This window comes from Panicum hallii, chromosome 3 (assembly GCF_002211085.1).
Source record: "Panicum hallii strain FIL2 chromosome 3, PHallii_v3.1, whole genome shotgun sequence".
In the NCBI taxonomy this organism is placed as follows: domain Eukaryota; kingdom Viridiplantae; phylum Streptophyta; class Magnoliopsida; order Poales; family Poaceae; genus Panicum; species Panicum hallii.
Window position 1 is genome coordinate 13901179 of NC_038044.1, and position 20038 is coordinate 13921216.

Consider the following 20038-nt stretch of genomic DNA (forward strand, 5'->3'; position numbering starts at 1 on the left):
CGCACGATGTTATTGGTAACGTTGTTTCGTAACGGTCGTTGCCTAACCTCTGTTACAATTTGCACGTAATGGTAACGGGCAAACCGATTATCGGTCATAGTAATCTATAATGTTGGCTATACCCGTTACTAATATAAGTCTTTGCCGGTTACTGATTACCTGCTTTGACGTAGCGCCTGACGGATCGGATCGATACAACCATCATTTGGCGTGACACGATGGTCCATCATCAACATGTGATCACGTGATTCATGTGAATATGATGCGATTGTGGCGGGCTGACAGGTCGACTAGCTTCCATGGCTTTACCTGCCGACAGGGTGGACACTTCTCCATCTGATTTCCATCGACGATGCTACGGTGCTCCAGCTATATTACTGTAGCGTTAGGCTATGGGCCGGCACGAATCGCATGATGCAGGTTTCCATAGCTAGTTATCCAAACAATATATCTGCACACTAAAAAATATGTAGGTGCAATATTAAAATATATATAAAAAAGTAAATAAATCATATGACTCACGGATACGAAAATTTCCGCCGCATGCGAAAATAATAGTTGCAACATCGAAGATCAACTATTAAAATATATGTCGGAGCATCCAATTTTTCTTCCCCATCCGAATATTTGTATCTTAGCATTTTCGTTCCTTGTATTATTTATTTAAGTTTCGAGTGAGGAAATTGCATGGAAGAAAGACCACCGTTTGTCTTTGCCTTTTGTCTGCAAAAGCCAATATTCTGTCAAGCAAACAATACAAATTACTTCGTGCAGGAATATGCTAAGTTAAAGCTAAAAAATAGAGATATAATATCAATAAGAATAATGGTGAATTATGTAGTTGTATTTCATGTTTAGATCCAAATCTATATAAGTTACTGCACATCATAGTGGAACCAAGTAATATAATATCTTAAGTAGCCAATGGAGATGGAAATTCCTCAGCCATGTTCAATGCTCTATTATTAATGCAATTATTTATTTTAGACCAGTCTTAATATGGAGTTTTATTGCAGAATTACCACTGATATTTTGGTAACTATGCCGGCTGGGTTTCATAGGACACGACTACTCTCTTGTCTTCTGAAACTCTCCCTCATCTCTTCCCATAATGATACTACCAAAGTCGGTGAAATTGATGATGTGATATGTTATTTAATGCTCGCTGGCAAATATGCACGTGCATTGCTACAGCTGAAAAATGATTTACACATTATCGTACAAGACGTGATCACCCTCGCAAGCATAATATAGACTCCGATTAGAACCGAAACGTTTACTGATTATCCAGGTTTCGGTTAGAACCCATGAGATATTGTATACTGAGGTGTATAAGGTGACATTCATAATTAGAGATCACTCATGTGCATTTATAGAGACGAGCCTATGCATGCGCATATGTGTGTGTAATATTTTGACTAAAAATACTCCAAACTAATGTGAATCAGTCAAATAAATTGAGTATGGTACCTCACATAAAAAGGAGAATTGAACTGTAAATTAATAGAGAAAAACAATGGTCATATTTTCCGTTTTATTTTGTGTGGAAGATTCAATTAAAAACATTTTCGTACTCCTATATGATATGATATTTTGGACCAGACAGGAAATGGTCTTATTTTTTTATTACAAACAAATGCTCCTCCTTTATATATACTTCCCCCTCCAAAAACAAATCATTCTGGAATTTAAAATTTATTCAAAAACAAATTATCTTATAGTGCATGTATATGAAAGAATCAATTAGTATTAAATATGGATAATAACAAATACAATCATTTTACCTTCTTATTAATTTATTCTATAGAATTTTTAGGATAACTTATTTTATATTTTAGGATGGAGGGAGAGAGTATGAACCATGGAATAAGATGGTTTCCTGGTCCAACAAAATTACCAAGCGATACTGTGGTGGGCTGCGATCCCTCACAACATTGGGGTTTCCAGAGCCAATCGGGGTTTTCTTTCTTTTGAATTCCGGACCCCGATCTTCACCTAAACGGCAACTGGTGGCCCACCCCGTGATCCATCCAGCAGGATGCATGCACAGGGACGGCGTCGTCATGGGCACGAGGAGCATGATGCCTGCGTGCGTTGCAGTGTGCTGCCATCTCGACCTGAAAGCGATCGACCAACAAGTGCCCGCTGCATCACCTCGACCTGGCTGCTTCTCCCGCGCACACAGGTCCCTCATCCCTCACCACGTGAAAAAGCGAGATTAGATAACGGGTCTGTTTGGGACAGCTTATGGGCCAGCTTGTGAGCAATTTTAAGCCGCGGGCTGACCAAGCGCTTCGCTTATGGGCCGCTTGCCCCGCAAACGCTTGCCGACCGCCTTCATGAAACGAGCAGCCGCGCCTCACCAGCTTCCGCAGCTTCTCGCTTCCCCCGCCCCCCCCCCCCCCCGCCCCGCGCAGCCCCCTGCGCCGGCCCCCCGCGCCGCCTCCATGCGCCGCCCCCCTGCGCCGGCCTCCCCACGCCGCCCCCACCCCCGCGCCGGCCTCCGCCCCCCGCCCAGCTCCCCCGCGCCGGCCCGCACTGCCCCCGCGTCGGCCCGTGCCGCCACCCCGCGCCGGCCTCCGCCCCCCGCGCCGCCCCCCCGCCCCCTGCGCCGGCCTAATTTATTTGTGTAATGACACTATATTATGTTATCTAATTTATAATTAAGTTATCATTATCTTATTTAAGAGTAATTTATAATTAATTGTATGATATATTAATTGTTAATAATTTATGAACAAGTTTCAGCTGTGCCAAACAGGGCCTGTGACCAGCTACTTCTTTAACAAGTTGCTTCTCTGGTCAGCTAGCCACCAGCTAGCTTCTGAGCAAGTTTTAGTTGTGCCAAATAGGGCCAACGTGTCATTGATAATAAGCGTAAGCTGTTCCTTATAGGAAACATTTCATAATTGACTTTTCTAAAGACCATTACCAATAAGGCCCTCCGATCCGCATCCAATTTGGGCAACAACGAAGCCTGTTACCAATGATAAGATATTGATAACGGGATATATCTACGTCTGTTAATATTATCATTGGTAACAGGTAATATTGATACTCGTTACCAATCCGACTCAATTATAAAGCTCCACCTGGCCTAATTACCAAAGACATATATGAGATGATCCGGGAGATGCTATGTGATTTAATTGTTAAGAATGTTATCCAACCGGACGGCGTCTTCTACTACGGTCCACTTTGAAACTGTCAAACTTATAATTATGACATGTGCAGAAAATTTATGATATTGTGAATTTATGATGATATGTGAGCCTGTATTGTGAACTTGTGATGATATGTGCGGCTCCATTGTAAACTTGTGGTATGTGATGATATGTATTGATTTCCTATATTGTAAATATGTTCTTGCTGCTGTGTAGTATATATATTGCTTGCAGGTTCAAGGTGGCTGTCAAATCCTGACTAGTTCCCGGATGCAACCACAAAATAGGACAGCCTAATTAGGCTGGCAGAGCTATAGGTAACGAGTATCATGTTCAGCCTATTATCTTTGACAGGTAGACAATCACCTTTGGTAGATGAATGGTAACGTGTTTTAAATGAAAACTGTTACCTTTGATATGTCATTGGTAACGGGCTTCACATGACGTGTTTTACCGCTGACCAATCAAAGGTAACGGGTTTCACACGACGCCCGTTACCAATTCTGACAGTGGGCCCGGCATAGCAGCCGCACTGGGCGATTGGTAAAGGATAGTAGTAATAGGGCATCAAGTGACGTCCGTTACCAATACTGATAGTGGGTCTAGCGGGTGTAGCCGCTTGGTGTAATTGGTAACTACCATTGCATCGATTGACGTCCGTTACTTTTATCAAAAGTAACGGGCATCACATAACGCTCATTACCGGTACTCACAGTAAGTCTAGTGAGAGCGGCCGCACGATGTTATTGGTAACGTTGTTTCGTAACGGTCGTTGCCTAACCTCTGTTACAATTTGCACGTAATGGTAACGGGCAAACCGATTATCGGTCATAGTAATCTATAATGTTGGCTATACCCGTTACTAATATAAGTCTTTGCCGGTTACTGATTACCTGCTTTGACGTAGCGCCTGACGGATTGGATCGATACAACCATCATTTGGCGTGACACGATGGTCCATCATCAACATGTGATCACGTGATTCATGTGAATGTGATGCGATTGTGGCGGGCTGACAGGTCGACTAGCTTCCATGGCTTTACCTGCAGACAGGGTGGACACTTCTCCATCTGATTTCCCTCGACGATGCTACGGTGCTCCAGCTACATTACTGTAGCGTTAGGCTATGTGCCGGCACGAATCGCATGATGCAGGTTTCCATAGCTAGCTGTACGTGCACGATGCAACCAAGATTTTAAGGAGGATGGTCATGGTCCTAACCAGTACATACGTCCACATGTTCTGTATTTTATGTTAATGTTTATTAAATTATTAACTAGTGAAAGAAAAAATATTAAAAATTATTTTTGAAACGAACCTGCAGAAGTGCTGCCTATAATATTAGAAATTTAGAGTAGTTTGGTGCCCATGTGGTTCCGCCGCGGGCTCGGAATGGTAACCGAAAAGGACTGATATATGGTGTCGTATGAGCTGGTTCAGCACGAGAGCTTCTTTTCAAAATATCTAACTCCTAAGCTACACATTATATTTAAAGGGTAAAATTTTTTATATACCATTGGAATCTATAACAATTCCTTCCATACCATCCAAAATTAAAGAATCTCTTTATTGCCATCAATTCTAATTTTCCTTCCTTTGTATGCTATTACCGTCACTTTTAGTAGCAAACGCTGTTGAGATTTGCCTAAATTTTACCGTTATCCCGATTTTACCCCTCCCACCTTATCCTCAAGAGACGGGGCCACACAGGTCATCTGGTTGACTCTCTTCCCCAAAATCTCTCCATTCCAAACCTAGCTCATCTCCCGAACTCCACAACGTCGGACGGCGCCGTCGAGCGCGGCTCCTGGCTCGAGCCCATTGCGGTCATCGGCGGAGGGGGGCCCGTCTGGGCGCGCGCGCCTCGAGCGAGGAGGCCCGCGCAAGCTCGGGCCGCGGGGGCGAGCAGTCGCTCGCGCGCTCGAGCAGGCGCACGCGCCTGGTCTCGGGCGGGCAGGTGCACGAGGCCGGGATGGGTCGCCGCCTCGCCGGGGATTTGCCCCGATTCATCTTGGCTTGCCATGCCCAGTATATCAAATGGCTACTGTTTTGTTAGTCCGTGCATCATGAAGCAATGAATTATACTCTTTAGTGCAATGGGCATGGGAGGAATGAGAGACCATAAAAATGCTTCATCCCGGTAGTATTGTCTTTTCAGCCTTTACTTAACAGCAGTTTGACTGCCCTTTAACGGTAACCGCACATAAGGGAAGAAAAATTATAATTGATGGTAATAAAGGGACCCTCTAATTTTGGATGGTACGAAAGGGATTGTTATAGATTCCAATGGCACGTAAGGAAGGAATTTTCTCTATATAAAGAGATGCAATTGCATTGCACACATATGGTGCCGAGTGTCCACCCATAGGCCGCACAGCAGTAGATAAGTCAAGCGAAGCACAAGTCCTGCGCAAATGGCGCCGGCCGCCGGCGAGGTCCAACGACACGGCAGCACTGATGAGCAGCCGTCGTCATTGCTGGACGCGCAGCTCGAGCTCTGGCACCACACCTTCGGCTACGTCAAGGCCATGGCGCTCAAGGCCGCCCTGGACCTCCGCATCGCCGACGCCATCCAGCACCACGCTGGCCCAGATAGCCGCCAGGGCCGCGCTCCGGCCGTCCAGGATCCCCTGCCTGCGCCGCCTCATGCGCGTGCTCACCGTCACCGGCGTCTTCAGAACCGCCCAGCAGCGTCCCGCGGGCGACGGCGGGGACGATGAGCACGCCGACGCCTCCTACGGTCTCACGCCGGCGTCTCGCCTCCTGGTCAGCTCGCCGAGCGGCGTGAGCCCTGTCCTGGCGCTGATGCTCGAAGGCGCCGTCGTGTCCCCGTTCCTCGGCCTCGGCGCGTGGCTCCAGCAGGGGGAGCAGCTGCCGGAGCAGCCGTCGTCCCTCTTCGAGATGGCGCACGGGGAGAAGCTGTGGGACCTGGCCAGGCGCGACCCGGCCTTCGGCTCGCTCCTCAACGACGGCATGGTCGCCGACAGCGGCTTCATCATGGACATCGTCGTCAAGGAGTGCGGCGACGTCTTCCGAGGGGTGAGCTCGCTGGTCGACGTCGCCGGAGGGCTCGGCGGCGCCGCCCAGGCCATCTCCAAGGCGTTTCCCAGCGTCAAGTGCAGCGTGCTGGATCTCCCGCACGTCGTGGCCGATGCTCCTGCCGGCACCGACGTGAAGTACATAGCCGGCGACATGTTCGAGAGCATTCCGGCCGGAAACGCTATCTTCCTCAAGGTATGTCATTGTCATCTACCATTTTGACGTACCATTTCGTTGATGCTCACTCTATTGGAACTAAATTTCTCCACTCTGTTTGTTTGGTTTCAGTGGGTTTTGCACGATTGGGGTGATGCCGAGTGCGTCAAAATATTGAAGAACTGCAGGAAGGCGATACCATCCAGAGAAGAGGGAGGGAAGGTGATAATACTGGATATGGTGGTCGGAGCAGGGTCATCTGACCTAAAGCACAAAGAGACGCAGGTCCTGTTCGATCTCTTCATCATGTTCGTCAACGGCATCGAGCGAAACGAGCAAGGTTGGAAGAAGATCATCTACGATGCTGGATTCAGTGATTATAGAATCATACCAGTCCTAGGTGTTCGATCAATTATCGAGGTCTACCCATAAACAAATTTGTTGACTCCTTCTTTACCAATATATAGACCGGCAGTGAACCTGCTGGCTTCTCTTAAAAAATAGAAAGATAAAAAATTGTTGGCAGAGTGCCTACGAGATTACGAGTTGCTGAGCGTGAGAACTGAATTGTACCTTATCCTTCAGTGTACAGTTGCTCATCTTTCAGTGTACCGTGCACGTTATAGTAGGTTTGCATTAAAGCTTCCTTACTTGTTCAATGCCCTAAAAAAAAGCTTCCTTGTTCAACATGTACATCAACGTACGATTGCTAGCCGTGAGTTCGATCCTGTACTTTTATGATTGGTGCTATATATAATGGTACATCGAAATAGATAAAATAAGCATGCATTATATTGATCCTCACATGAAACACACTAGAGAAAGGAGAGAAAACCCTATTAATTCTAAAAAAACATTTGATGGACACTATTCATCATTGACAACAATAGTAGCTGGATCTAATAACCCGTTTCTAAATTACCCATATTTATCATTTCGAAAGAAATTAACTCACATACATTATCCCTACAGTCAGGCATGTACTTCGAGCAAGATTTTGCGCTTCAGGAATGCTTCCAATCAATGGGAGTGTTTTTAATCGATCAACAAAGCAATTAAATGTTTGTGTTTTGTACGTGTATCAAAAAGGAAGCTCATATGGCTATCTTCAATTGGAAATTGCACGCCCAATCCCATTTCCCGCCCAAAATCAGCCGCGACTTTGGGTCTCGACAGGACTGTTAAATGAAAAGGCCGAAGCCCAACTCAACGGACTGCACGCGGCCCAACGTGCAAGTGGAGCCAACGGAAGGCCCATGATCTCTTGCTCTTGCTAGCGCTCTGCCCCTTGCCTGCCTGCCGACCCGCTGCTTTCTCGCCGGCCGCCTCGTCGGCCACCGCGCTCGCCGGCGGCTGCAACTTTTTTCCCCCGGAGGAGGAGCAAACATGGACGGATTTTTACTAGAAATTGAACCCGACTTCCCAGTCTCAACCACCACCACGGATCCGAGCACACGGGATCCACCACTTCTCTGATGGTCTGAGCAGATGTGGACTCCTCTTCTGGTCTGGTCCAGTCCAGCATGATGCTCTGGTCGGATGCACACACGCCGACATGATGCGATGCGATCAGTCGCTTTCTCGAGGTACGCGTGTTCTGAATTTTAAAGAAATCTTGGAACAGTACGTCTCACCTGCATCTGCTTAACCGCACACACCTGTCTGCATCTTTATCTACAATTTTGTCCAAGCAGGTAGGTTAAATCAGATGAGCATGATCTTGGGTGGGTGGGTTCTTTGATTTGCCATGAACTAGACAACCACGCTTTTTGGCTTCCTCCTAGCCCCACCTGATGACATTGATGCTAGTTGGGGACACGACTGGCAACATGCAAGTAATGAATCTGAAGTAGGAGTAGTACCAACTACCAACCAACTTGAGATTATAAAAAGGTTAACAGTGGAACTTGCAACCTAACCAACTAGAGAAGTTCTCCAATCCAAATTTCAACACACACACAAAATGGTAAATTTGGTATTCCAGATAACAGAGAAGTTCTTGTACAAAAATTTCACGGCCCATTAGTCTTTTAGAAAAGTTGCTAACTCCCTCTTGTATTAACTCTAACCTCTGCTTTCTCTCTTAAATGAATCGGCAAGTGCTCCTACCTAGTTTTTTTTTAAAAGTTGCTATCTCTAATCTCCTCATACTCACAGTTACTAATTGATCTCTCACGGTTACTGAGCTTACAAAATCTGTTGCATATATATATGTGCTAGTTGTTTTTACGACTAATTAATTAATTAATCAAGTAGGTGGTTGCTGTCAACGTTTGCATTTAAGTAGAGTATTTGTTTTTTTAAAAAATAACTGTAAGTTAGTATATATAGACACATGACATGTATATGGTGTATCGGTGTATTGGCGCTCACCACGAGCACTATGGCGCTCACGAGCACTAACCAAGCCTTGCTCGACGCTCAGCTCGACCTCTGGCACAACACCTTCGGCTACATCAAGTCCATGGCGCTCAAATCCGCGCTGGACCTCCGCATTGCCGATGCCATCCACAGCCATGGCGGCGGCGCCACCCTCCCGCAGGTAGTCGCGGCGGTCAAGCTCCACCCGTCCAAGATCCCCTGCTTGCGTCGCCTCATGCGCGTGCTCGCCGCCACCGGCGTCCTCAGCGCCGACCAGAGCCCGTCGGGCGGCGGCGAACCCGTGTACGCGCTGACGCCGGTGTCCCGCCTCCTCGTCGGCTCGTCCCAGAATCTTGCTCCTTTCACCGCCATGATACTCCATCCATCCTTTGTAGCTCCGTTCCTTGAGCTCGGCACATGGTTCCAGAAGGAGATGCCGGAGCCGTGCGTCTTCAAGCACACGCACGGCCTGACCCTGTGGGAGCACGCCGGCCGAGACGCCACCTTCGACGCGCTCGTCAACGACTCGATGGTCTCGGACAGCCACTTCATCATGGACATCGCCATCAAGGAGTGCCCAGGTGCCTTCCAGGGGATAAGCTCCCTGGTGGACGTCGGCGGGGGCCTCGGCGCGGCGGCGCAGGCCATCTCGAAGGCGTTCCCTGGTGTGAAATGTAGCGTGCTGGATTTGGACCACGTCGTCGCCAAGGCTCCGAGTGGCACCGGCGTGCAGTACATCGCCGGCGACATGTTTGAGAGCGTCCCACCGGCGGATGCTATGTTCTTCAAGGTACACTGTCTGTTTGGCTATTTTCCTTGTTATTGCTGGCCTTGGTGTATTATTATTTCTGCTACTTTTTTACCAGCTTCAAAGGGTGGAAATGTGAACCAGATATACATGGCACCCGAAGTGGCATGGCTCGACCTAGCTCGCATTGATAGTTTAACGAGATCTTTTACTACTACTAATTATAAATTGAGAGATACCAAAACATATTACTTAATATAAGGTATCAAAAATGTGTCTTCTATATATGTACTAATTAAATATAGGTATCTCTCCGTACATTTAGAATGACAATAAAAAATGATGACTAGTTCAATGCATGAAAAGGACAAACCTAACAAGTTTAGAATGTTTTTCTCCTCGCTCGTTTCAATCTTTTAGTGGGTTTTGCATGACTGGGGCAACGAGGACTGTATCAAGATACTGAAGAATTGTAAGAAAGCTATTCCACCAAGAGAGGAAGGAGGAAAGGTGATAATCATGGATATCGTGGTCGAAGAAGGATCATCAAACTTGAAGCAAACGGAGATGCAGGCCTTGTTCGATCTATATATGACGCTTGTAAATGGCATGGAGCGAGATGAGCAAGAGTGGAAAAGCATCTTTTTCCAAGCTGGATTCAGCGACTACAAGATATCGCCGGTGTTAGGCGCTAGATCCATCATCGAGGTCTACCCCTAAAATGTCTCGCGAGCAAATGGTTAAGCTGCTACATATGGATTGCGTGGGTTTGTAATAATTCCCAGTAAGATTGCTGCCCTACTGTGGTGTTAATCGGTAATGTGCTTGGGTGGGGGAGACGATCCTATTGTAGTATTGTGCCTGCTCTGTTTATTCTTCCACGTACGTGTGTGATTCTTTCTGTATTCCTACATATATTTCACATTGATCATGGGTCGTGGAACTTGTTCTTATCAACATATTTCTATCCAGGCTTTCGGATTTTTTTTTCAAAAAAAGAAAATGGAAACACGCCGTCAGACGATTTTTTTAAAATAAAAGCAAAAGCAAACCACCACATGCACACCTTACAGGACATTGGAGCGAATTGTTGATGGGCCTTATTGCCTATCACTGAACAAATAAATACACAGTTCTCAAAATCTGAAGTCTGATCATTGGTGAGCAAAGGTCACCTCAACAGTACTACTCTACAAGTACTAATAAACATTCAATTCAAGATTGTCATTTCTAGGAGGACGCAAAGGCTTCGCAAGTGTGCCGGCGCGCACGGTCACCACTGAGTCCCAACACGATCATTTGAGCTCGCGCCAAGCACCCTATAGCCTGCGGCTTCCGCGCGCCGCAGCTCGATGAGGCGCGTGTGTACGATCGAGCTCGCTCAAGTAAACTAGAGCTGCGGCGCTGTTCCATCGTCTGTCGATCGATTGATCACTGCCGATGTGTACGTGTACGTGATCACGGATTGGTATCGCCGGTTCTAGATGCCCCTTTGATGATCAAGGTCTAAGACCTGGCCTGCGGGCTGCGCGCGGTCGGATTTGCATGGATTAGGCCTACCTAATCCACCTCCGACGCCGTCCACCTCCACGGCGGCGGCGGCGTCACCCTCCCGCAAATAGTCGCCGAGGTCACGCTGCACTCGTCCAAGATCCCCTATCCCTGCCTCGCCGCCACCGGCGTCTTCAGCGTCCAGCAAGCGGTGACGACGAGCCAACGTACATGCTCACACCAATGTCCCTCCCGCCTCCTCGTCGGCTCGCAGAACCTTGTGCTACTCGCCGCTCTCGTCCTCCATCCAGCCCTCCTCACCCCACTTCTTTCAGCTTGGCAAATGGCTGCAGCGCGAGCTGCCGGACCCGTCGCGTGATACCAGGTGGTTTAGCTGGCATGATGTGCTTGTGTGGATTTGTGATCCCAAATATGTCTGTCGGCTTATGGTAGTGCCCGCTGAACACGTGTGTTTTCTGCTTTCTGAAGATGCCTAGTACTCACTCACATGCCGTACGTTTATCTTGCAGGAGCTCGCAGTGCACCTATCTGTCTGCTTTATCAGTGAAACCATGCAAATCACAGGTCGATCAGATGCATGTCATCATGCCTTGCACGTTTTGCTTAAGGCAGCCTAAGTGCACTGGTCCTTCTGCTTTAGTGCCTTGCCATCGCCACCACAGATGCACTCTACCTTGCAGCCCCAACGCCATGGAACTGAGCGTGATAGTTGTCACTCCGTTTTTATGTTGCCCAACGCCAGGTTACTACAAGGGTAGTTGCACTGCTGTAAGTTCAGACAATGTGCTGGCCGGTTCCAGATTTGTGCCGGAGTGTATATGATCTGGTTCGGCCCATGACTTGCCCCAGGTATACGTACGTGTGCTACTATACGTCCGTGTCCACACTTGATTCGGCCCATGACTTGCCCCAACCAATCCTGCCATTCCTCCATCCTTGAAAAGCAGCTTGCCCCTAAGCGGCCACTGTACTGAAACCACGCCGAGATGCCTGAACTTTTGTATGCCGGCTTGCACAAACATCCATCGTTGCTTCAGCTGCCCCTTGGCTTGATCCATGTCAGTGAAATCAATTCTTTTCTGAACATCACTTTACTTGTCTGTTCTTTGGCTGTGCCCAAACAAGTCTAGCAGACAATTAAGGCTATGTGCGCAGTGAGAACTGAGCAGAACGATATATATCAATAGGACTAGTTGTGATGGATCTGCGCGCGGTGACAGGTTAGATGATACCACTTGTCCACCTGCACAACTGATGGGCGGCGACTTATCTGCATCTGATGGCCCGTGGGCGGCGACTTGTCTGCATCTTTCTTCAAACAGTATGCATGCTTTGTCTTTTCTATGGAAGACGAAATGGGTCAGGGCGTGTTTGCGGCTGTCGAACTAAAAAGAAAAAACTTATCTGCATCTGCACGAGTCCATCAGCATCATGTGAATGAGCTCGTATAATGTGCACCTGTGTCACTATTCATGAAGAGTTCTTCATGCAAAACAAGACGAGCATCTTTCCAAGACTGAATCCTGGTGAGTTTTCTCACACCAATGCAAGTCAAATCGGTGTAAATGGTATCCAGGTCAAATTGGTGTAAACATTTTTGCCACCTGTGTACTCCTTTTTTGAAAAAAAAATTATTAGGTGTGATAAATATGCAGTCAATGCTTTAACACCATATGGAAACCGACGAATTGCGCGTGAACTGAAGCATCACGTACTCCCCCATAAATTGAGGGTGGAGGGAGGCGTTTTGCCGCCATTCTTGCCACGTGATGACCTTCCCTCGCTTCCATATTCCTCCTTAGTGCCTTTGCATAACAAGCTCACCCTCATGCCCTTCGCTTCGCTAATGCACGACCTCCTCATGCATGTGGCGATTATGCGCTACCTCAGACCCACGATCGAGCTCTTAATCTTTGTGCACTCCTACGAGATGTTAGTCAGGGAGGGGGAGGTGCAGATGTGCCTGAGCGTTTTCAAACATTTTTTATACATGCTCTGGCAAATCAACACCTCATCAATCTTCGGCAACGGTAGGCGGCATCCCAACAATAGGGAGGTCTTCCGCCACAGAGGCTACCTTTTACTTTTTTTTTTTTGAAACAAGGTGCAGGAGCGCTGCTTTGTTTGTCATTTAAGAAGGAAGAAGCAGGTACAAAGTCTTACTAGGGCGATATTACATAGAAGGAAAGATTCTCTAACTCAAAAACTGAAAGACGATACATAAAAAATTAAGGTAACTTTGGCCCCCCACAGGCCAACTTCCTAGTGTTAACTTCAGACTTGATCTCTTGCACCACTTCTGCCGGTGTCTTCTGAAGATCAAACACTCTCCGGATCCTCTCCTTCCAGATGTTCCAAGCACAGTACATCAACATTGCAGCCTTAATCCTTCTTGTCTTCGATGGTAGGTGAGCAATCTCCTTCTGCCACCAGTCAATGATCTCTAACCCGTCATCCGGTGCTCGTACTAGCTGCTGAGTCCATGATGCCATTCTCTCCCAAACAAGTTTTGCAAAAGAGCAGTGTAGTATCAGGTGTGTTGCTGTTTCTTGCTCTCGGTTGCATAAAGAGCACACTGGATTGCATGGCCACTGTCTCGCCATCAGTTTATCAGCCGCGAGTATCTTGCACTGCACTGATGTCGAGTGTATCTTCGTTTATCAGCTGTGAGTATCTTGCACTGCACTGATGTCGAGTGTATCTTCATGGAGTCATGGGGCCATGCTCCTAGATTCGGGGATGTGGCCACCAACCTTGAGTTGTTGATCGTTGCCATCTTACTACCTCTGTCCTAAACTACAATTTATTTTGAATTTTCTAAATATATATATATTTTGCTATCCACCTAGATGTACACTATGTCTAGATATATAGAAAAATTATGTATCTAAAATATCAAAATGAATTGCAATTTGAAACGGAGGGAGTATCTCCGATTGTTAGCTTAGCAGGTAGTGGCGCGGCCGCGTGGTGCAAAGAGATGCCCGCTCACCAGTCGTGGCGCTTGAGGAGGAATTCGATCACGAGGCAGGGTGGACAGGTAAAGGGGCTGCCTGAGTAGCTCCGAGACACCACCGCGGAGGCACACCAGGCCTTGGACCGGGTGGCGGTCCTAACCGAGCGGCAGGAAGCTAGCATCGAGATACATACAATTTAGAAACCGGCTATACAAATGGCTCTGAACCAATAACCTACAGTATTCCACCTATATGTCATTATGAAAAATAATCTAAGCTAACCATCTAACTTGTATCTAAATAGCTACCTCCGGTCATCATTATTAAAATAACCTTAAGTAAATCTAGATTACCTCTATCTGACATAACAATTACTACAAAATACCCTATATACACTTCTAAATTAGTCACTTCTACGATTATTAATATAGAAAAAAACTAAGTCAAGATACAAAGGCATAATGTGTGCCAACATATCGATCATGTATACATGTATGCATTTAGTGATCATGATAAATCAACAATAATATATATAATCCATAGGAGACATGTTTAAAAAGAAGATAGATTCTAGAAATTCTCACAAAAATAAAGAAACATCTGGCCATCAACCTGTATACTCCAATCATCATAATCAATGGCTCTATTATATTTCCTATCAAATTAATAAATTTTACCATTACAAAAATAATCTAAAGTAACTTTCTAAATCTATATCTAAATTACCCATGTATGTCATTACGAAAAATAAACTAAAGTAACCCCCTAACCTGCATCTACGTTACCCACCCATGTGGCCATGTGGTTGGTAAAAATAATATAAAGTAACCTCTAAATTTGTGTCTAAATTATCTACATTTGTCATTATTAAAAATAACCTAAAGTGACCTAAATTTGTATCTAAATTACCTAGATCCATTAAAAAGTATCCCAAAATAAACCAATATATGATTCTAAAATTATCTAGTTCCACCATTATTTATATAGAAAATACCAACTTAAGGTATACATGCATGATGTATGTCATCATGTAGACCATGTATATAATATGGAGGAAACAATGAGAACACCAATTTCCATGTTAATACATAGCTCAAACTAGGAGTTCAATTAAACACATATCAAACATATATAGCAGTACAATACAAAGTGAAAAGAAACTATAAATATGGGTGAAAAAGTTAATAGAATAATTGCTAACAAAAGTCTATCGCAATCGGAAAAAGATAAGTGCATATCTATATGACGATTATGCTGGAATATTTAAAAAATGAAAAAGAGAGCCAAATAAGTAATTTTAATTATTACCTATGGTTCCTTTTATTAATTTAATATATATTTATGTCTGTCAAAATACTAACTTATGCGGGAGCACAGCAGGTTAATGGTATATATAAGGCTTATACAGTTTTCGACGGAGAAAAGATTATCCAAGTCCCGAATTTTCAGAGACTTGGCTTCCCCCCACCCCCCTAAACTTATTGGACATCACATGCATGTTCACTTAATTGAACCCAAGTTGGCCCTAGAAAAAGACTTGATTGATCGTATGGCACGTGTATATAAACAGCCTAACGTGAAAAAGACTGGCGTTAGTAAACACCACCACCACCTGCAGCCATGGCTGGCGCCGTGCGCGTGGCCCACCCACCGCGCGGGCCGGCAGCCTTTCCGGACGGGATCCGCTTGTCGACGGCCGTTGCATTGGGCACCCGCCATTATTGCCCTACTTGATCCACGGCACTACACCGCCATTATTGCCATTATCCACGTGCTCGTATGGCACGTGTATATAAACAGCCTAACGTGATTGATCTCTGAATCCATCCATCCCCAGAAAGGAAAAACAGCTAGCAGGAGCAGTAGTGTACGTAGAATATGGCGCTCACCACGAGCAGCACTAGTAACCAAGCCCTGCTCGACGCTCAGCTTGAGCTCTGGCACACCACCTTCGCCTACATCAAGTCCATGGCGCTCAAGTCCGCCCTAGACCTCCGCATTGCCGACGCCATCCACCACCACGGCGGCGCCGCGACGCTCCCCCAGATACTCACCAAGATCACGCTGCACCCGTCAAAGATCCCCTGCCTGCGCCGCCTCCTGCGTGTGCTCACAACCACCGGTGTGCTGAGCGCCCGGCACCCGGCCGACGGCGGCGGCGAGCGAGCGTATGGGCTCACGCCGGTGTCTCGGCTTCTGGTTGCTGGCCCCTCGAACTTGAGTCCTATGATGACCCTGCTGCTCGACGGCGTGTTCGTGTCTCCCTTCCTTGGCCTCGGCGCATGGTTCCAGCGCGAGCTGCCAGTTCCGTCCCTCTTCGAGATGCAGCACGGGCGGGCCCCGTGGGACTTCGCCGGCCAGAACCCAGCTTTCGGTGGCCTGCTCAACGAAGGTATGGTTTCAGACAGCAGCTTCATCATGAAGATCGTCGTGGAGGAGTGCGGTGGCATCTTCAAGGGGGTAACCTCGCTGATCGACGTCGCCGGCGGGCTCGGCGGCGCGGCCCAGGCCATAGCGAAGGCGTTCCCGCATGTCAAGTGCAGCGTGCTGGATCTCCCGCACGTCGCCGCCAACGCTCCCGCTAGCACCAATGTGAAGTACATTGCTGGTAACATGTTTGAGAGCGTTCCACCGGCAAACGCTGTGTTCCTCAAGGTATCTATCTGCTACAGTATTGTATTGTTTTGTTTTGTTTGTTTTTTCGATTGCGCAGATTAAGTAACTAACACAACTTATTTATTCACCGACGAGAGCTGATGAGTGACTCATCCTCAAACTCCACCCATTTAAACAAATCTGTTTAAGCAAGGACTATGGCATTAGTGCGATGCATCATCATGCATTGCTTCGATTCAAAGTTTCGTCAAATTTCAGTTTCACTGATACTTACTTCTTCACTTCTTGTTTGCTCGGTTTTCAGTGGGTTTTGCATGACTGGAGCGACGAAGAGTGTGTCAAGATACTTAAGAACTGCAAGAGAGCCATACCTCCTAGGCATGAAGGAGGAAAGGTGATAATACTAGATATGGTGGTTGGAGCAGGATCATCTGACCTAAAGCACAAAGAGACACAAGTCTTGTTTGATCTCTTCATCATGTTTGTCAATGGCATTGAGCGAGACGAGCAAGAATGGAAGAAGATCATCTTCCAAGCTGGATTTAGTGATTACAAGATCACACCAGTTCTAGGCGTTCGTTCGATCATCGAGGTCTATCCATAAATATCTAGGTAGCTTGTGTTAAATAAATGGTACACATGGTGTACCTGTGGAATGTTAAGCTTGCCAAATAAACGAGTCTGTACTCTCGACGAATGCTTCCAACCATGAAGGTGATTTAATCGATCAATGAAATTGTACGTTTTTCTTTTTGAGGGGTACGTGTTTGGGCTTGTCTGTATTGTGTTCCGTTCAATTCACTGCCCGAGCCCATCTGAAGAAAGAAAATTCCGTGCCCAAGCCCAACATCAGCCCACTTGGGGCCTCGGGCACATCCTCCGGCCCACCCACGGGCTGAATTGAGGAGCGGATAGGCTTGGCAAGCGAGGTGGGTCGAATCGAGCCCCCCTTGCAGGCCTACAAAACCTCCCACCCGCAAACGCTGCTCCTAAACCCTAGCTGCTAGCTCACTCTCGCGATCAGAGCGGCGGCGGCGCATCTCGTGGTGCGGGGGCAGGACGGTATCAAGGAGCGCCGGCAACTCCGCGTCTCCGGCAGGTACAGCCTGCAACGGAGTAAGCACTCCAATCCTCGATCTCTTTTGCCTTTTTTTTATATCCATTTGCTTGCTTGATTTGAATCACCGAAGTTTCACGTGCAAAGTGTCCGGTGGTGAGATGCATCTCGATCCGTAAACCTCGTAACTGCCGGGTCTATTCCGTATCAAATGAGTAGCATCATTGGGAAATCAGTTTGCATCCCTCTGGGCATCAATTTCTCTCATCTTTTGTTGAGTCGATGATCGTCGGGAAACGAACCGAGAAAACTGAAATCGATCTGCGCGGTTTCTGTAATCCTAGCAATAACTTGGGGTGTGATATTGTCTTTTTTTTTAAAAAAAAAGAGCTTCATCTGCTGTCAAAAGCAATTAGCTCAACCAAAATACTCTACACCGGATCAACCGAACGGAATAATCCGGAAAAAAAAACTGAATGCCCGGCCCTATCTGTTTCACTGATTCGTTGTTATCTTCCGTTATGCTCAGATTCATTGTTCAATGGCGGCCTTCAACAAGCTCGGCAGCCTTCTAAGGCACAGCGCTCTGACAGCTGGTGCCCCCACCAGCTCGTCTCCTGCATTGTTCAATGCTGCTCGGCTTATGTCCACCAAGCTTTTCGTTGGTGGTGAGTTTTTGTTGTTTTGCGCTCTTTGATTTATGTATACAAGCAAACCATCAAACCATTACTTTTGTTTTATGTTTATTCTTCGGTGTCATTTGGTTAGGTCTTTCCTGGGGTACCAATGACCAGTCCTTGAGAGAAGCATTTGGCAGCTTCGGAGAGGTTACTGAAGGTCAGTATATACATTTAAATGTTCTTGTGTGCCAGTGAATTTAGCAGTAGATGCATAATTCGGATTGTTCTGCACATCTGTTCTTTCATGGTTCATTTTCTGTTTTAAAATGTTATATGTGTGTGTTGCAGCACGGGTGATCACAGACAGGGAGACTGGAAGGTCAAGAGGCTTTGGCTTTGTGAACTTCAGCAATAGTGATGATGCCAAGGAGGCTGTGACTAAAATGGACGGTCAGGTGAGCAGACCTCTGATGCTGTGTAACTAAGGATGCAAGCGGGTTCGCCTGCAAGCCCCCAAATATGTCATTTAGGGGCTTGTGGATGAACCCCACTTGCGTACCTAGCTGTGTTTCAGGCATAGTTGCTACTTGCTAGTATGTAGCAGCATTGGTCTAAATGGAGACCTGAAACAAATGCTGGGTCAGCACACCACATTGATGTTGCCAAGCCAAGAAATTCATTTTAACTTGTGCTATGCTTTATAGTGTTGGTGTTTTTCTACTCTTTCATTACGTCAGTGTATAATTCAGTATTGTTGCTTGCAGGAACTAGAAGGACGCAGTGTCCGTGTGAACTTTGCTAATGAAAGGCCTGCTGGGAACCGTGGTGGTGGTGGCTATGGTGGTGGCGGCTATGGAGGCGGCGGCTATGGTGGTGGCGGCTATGGTGGTGGCAACCAAAGCTATGGTTCTGGAGGGGGCCAGGATGCCTTCTAAGAAGTGCTTGCTAACAATCGAAATATTTGAAATAATGAACTTTAGGACCTGATGCGGGGCACATGTGAAGCCCTATCATGTTTTATTACTTCGAGTTATGCTATATGGAATCGTTGAACTGCTAGGTGCAATTCAGGGGCTACCGAGCTTTGCCTATGGGTAGTTTTGAAGAACGCAAGGGCCGTGTGTACCTTGTGAGGAACATAATTTGCGCACATTACTTTAGATACCTTTCTATTGCAATGTGTACAGAAGTATGATTTATTGAGGTGCGTTGTATTCTGGTTGCTTACTTGCTTAGCTGTCCTGTGTTGCATATTTACTTGAGAAAACTTGCATATCCCTGTTGCATATTGGATGCCAGTCTTATGTGGAGTGGTTGCACACTTGTACTCCGGATGTCTGTATTATTCAGCCTGTGTTTGAACACCCGGATTGCGTGATGCATTGTGATCTGATCAAAACTACCTTAGGTGAACAGATAAACTATTTCCAGAAATCAGGTACAATTTTGTTCCGCCTTTTTATATCATGGATGGATGGATCCGAACTACTGGATTTCATTTTCATCCTCATGGTTGGAAAAGTCATCGATTTTATGAGCAATAATCTGTCAACGTATGAATAGTTCCGTTTAACTAAATCAGAAAATTGCTCGAATAACCTCTCTTTCATCGGCTCGTAGAGACATTAATGTGTGGTTCCAACCATCACACGCGCATCACCACGGTGGAGCAGCACGACACAGCACCCACCGCAGGCGGCGCCAACCCAGCCTTGAGTCTTTGGTGCTCTGTTCAATCAAGGAATGATCTGTGACAGCAAGTTCGCCATGGAGGGGCTGAGCTCCCTGATCGAGGGCACGGTGGCGCG

At 46.6% G+C, this 20038-nt stretch overlaps 3 protein-coding genes and 1 pseudogene across 4 annotated transcripts; all 4 read left to right on the plus strand.

The window, feature by feature from the left end:
* Positions 1-5523: 5523 nt before the first annotated feature.
* On the plus strand, positions 5524-7046 carry LOC112886718 (annotated as a pseudogene).
* A 1681-nt stretch (positions 7047-8727) lies between these two features.
* LOC112884217 (O-methyltransferase ZRP4-like) lies at positions 8728-10425 on the plus strand. The gene is made up of 2 exons (XM_025949578.1): positions 8728-9510; positions 9889-10425. The coding sequence occupies exons 1-2, from the start codon at positions 8743-8745 to the stop codon at positions 10186-10188; spliced, it is 1068 nt and encodes a 355-aa protein (XP_025805363.1). The 5' UTR covers positions 8728-8742; the 3' UTR covers positions 10189-10425.
* A 5352-nt stretch (positions 10426-15777) lies between these two features.
* Positions 15778-17350, plus strand: LOC112886951 (O-methyltransferase ZRP4-like). Its single transcript, XM_025952996.1, has 2 exons — positions 15778-16592; positions 16858-17350. The coding sequence occupies exons 1-2, from the start codon at positions 15816-15818 to the stop codon at positions 17155-17157; spliced, it is 1077 nt and encodes a 358-aa protein (XP_025808781.1). The 5' UTR covers positions 15778-15815; the 3' UTR covers positions 17158-17350.
* A 164-nt stretch (positions 17351-17514) lies between these two features.
* On the plus strand, positions 17515-19465 carry LOC112886013 (glycine-rich RNA-binding protein 4, mitochondrial-like). 2 transcript variants are annotated; one of them, XM_025951748.1, is made up of 5 exons: positions 17515-17669; positions 18140-18278; positions 18379-18447; positions 18579-18685; positions 18995-19465. In XM_025951748.1, the coding sequence occupies exons 2-5, from the start codon at positions 18152-18154 to the stop codon at positions 19163-19165; spliced, it is 474 nt and encodes a 157-aa protein (XP_025807533.1). In that variant the 5' UTR covers positions 17515-17669; positions 18140-18151; the 3' UTR covers positions 19166-19465. The 2 variants fall into 2 exon arrangements, with proteins under 2 accessions (XP_025807533.1, XP_025807535.1); XM_025951750.1 differs by having other exon boundaries at positions 17515-17652.
* The last annotated feature ends 573 nt before the right edge of the window (positions 19466-20038 follow it).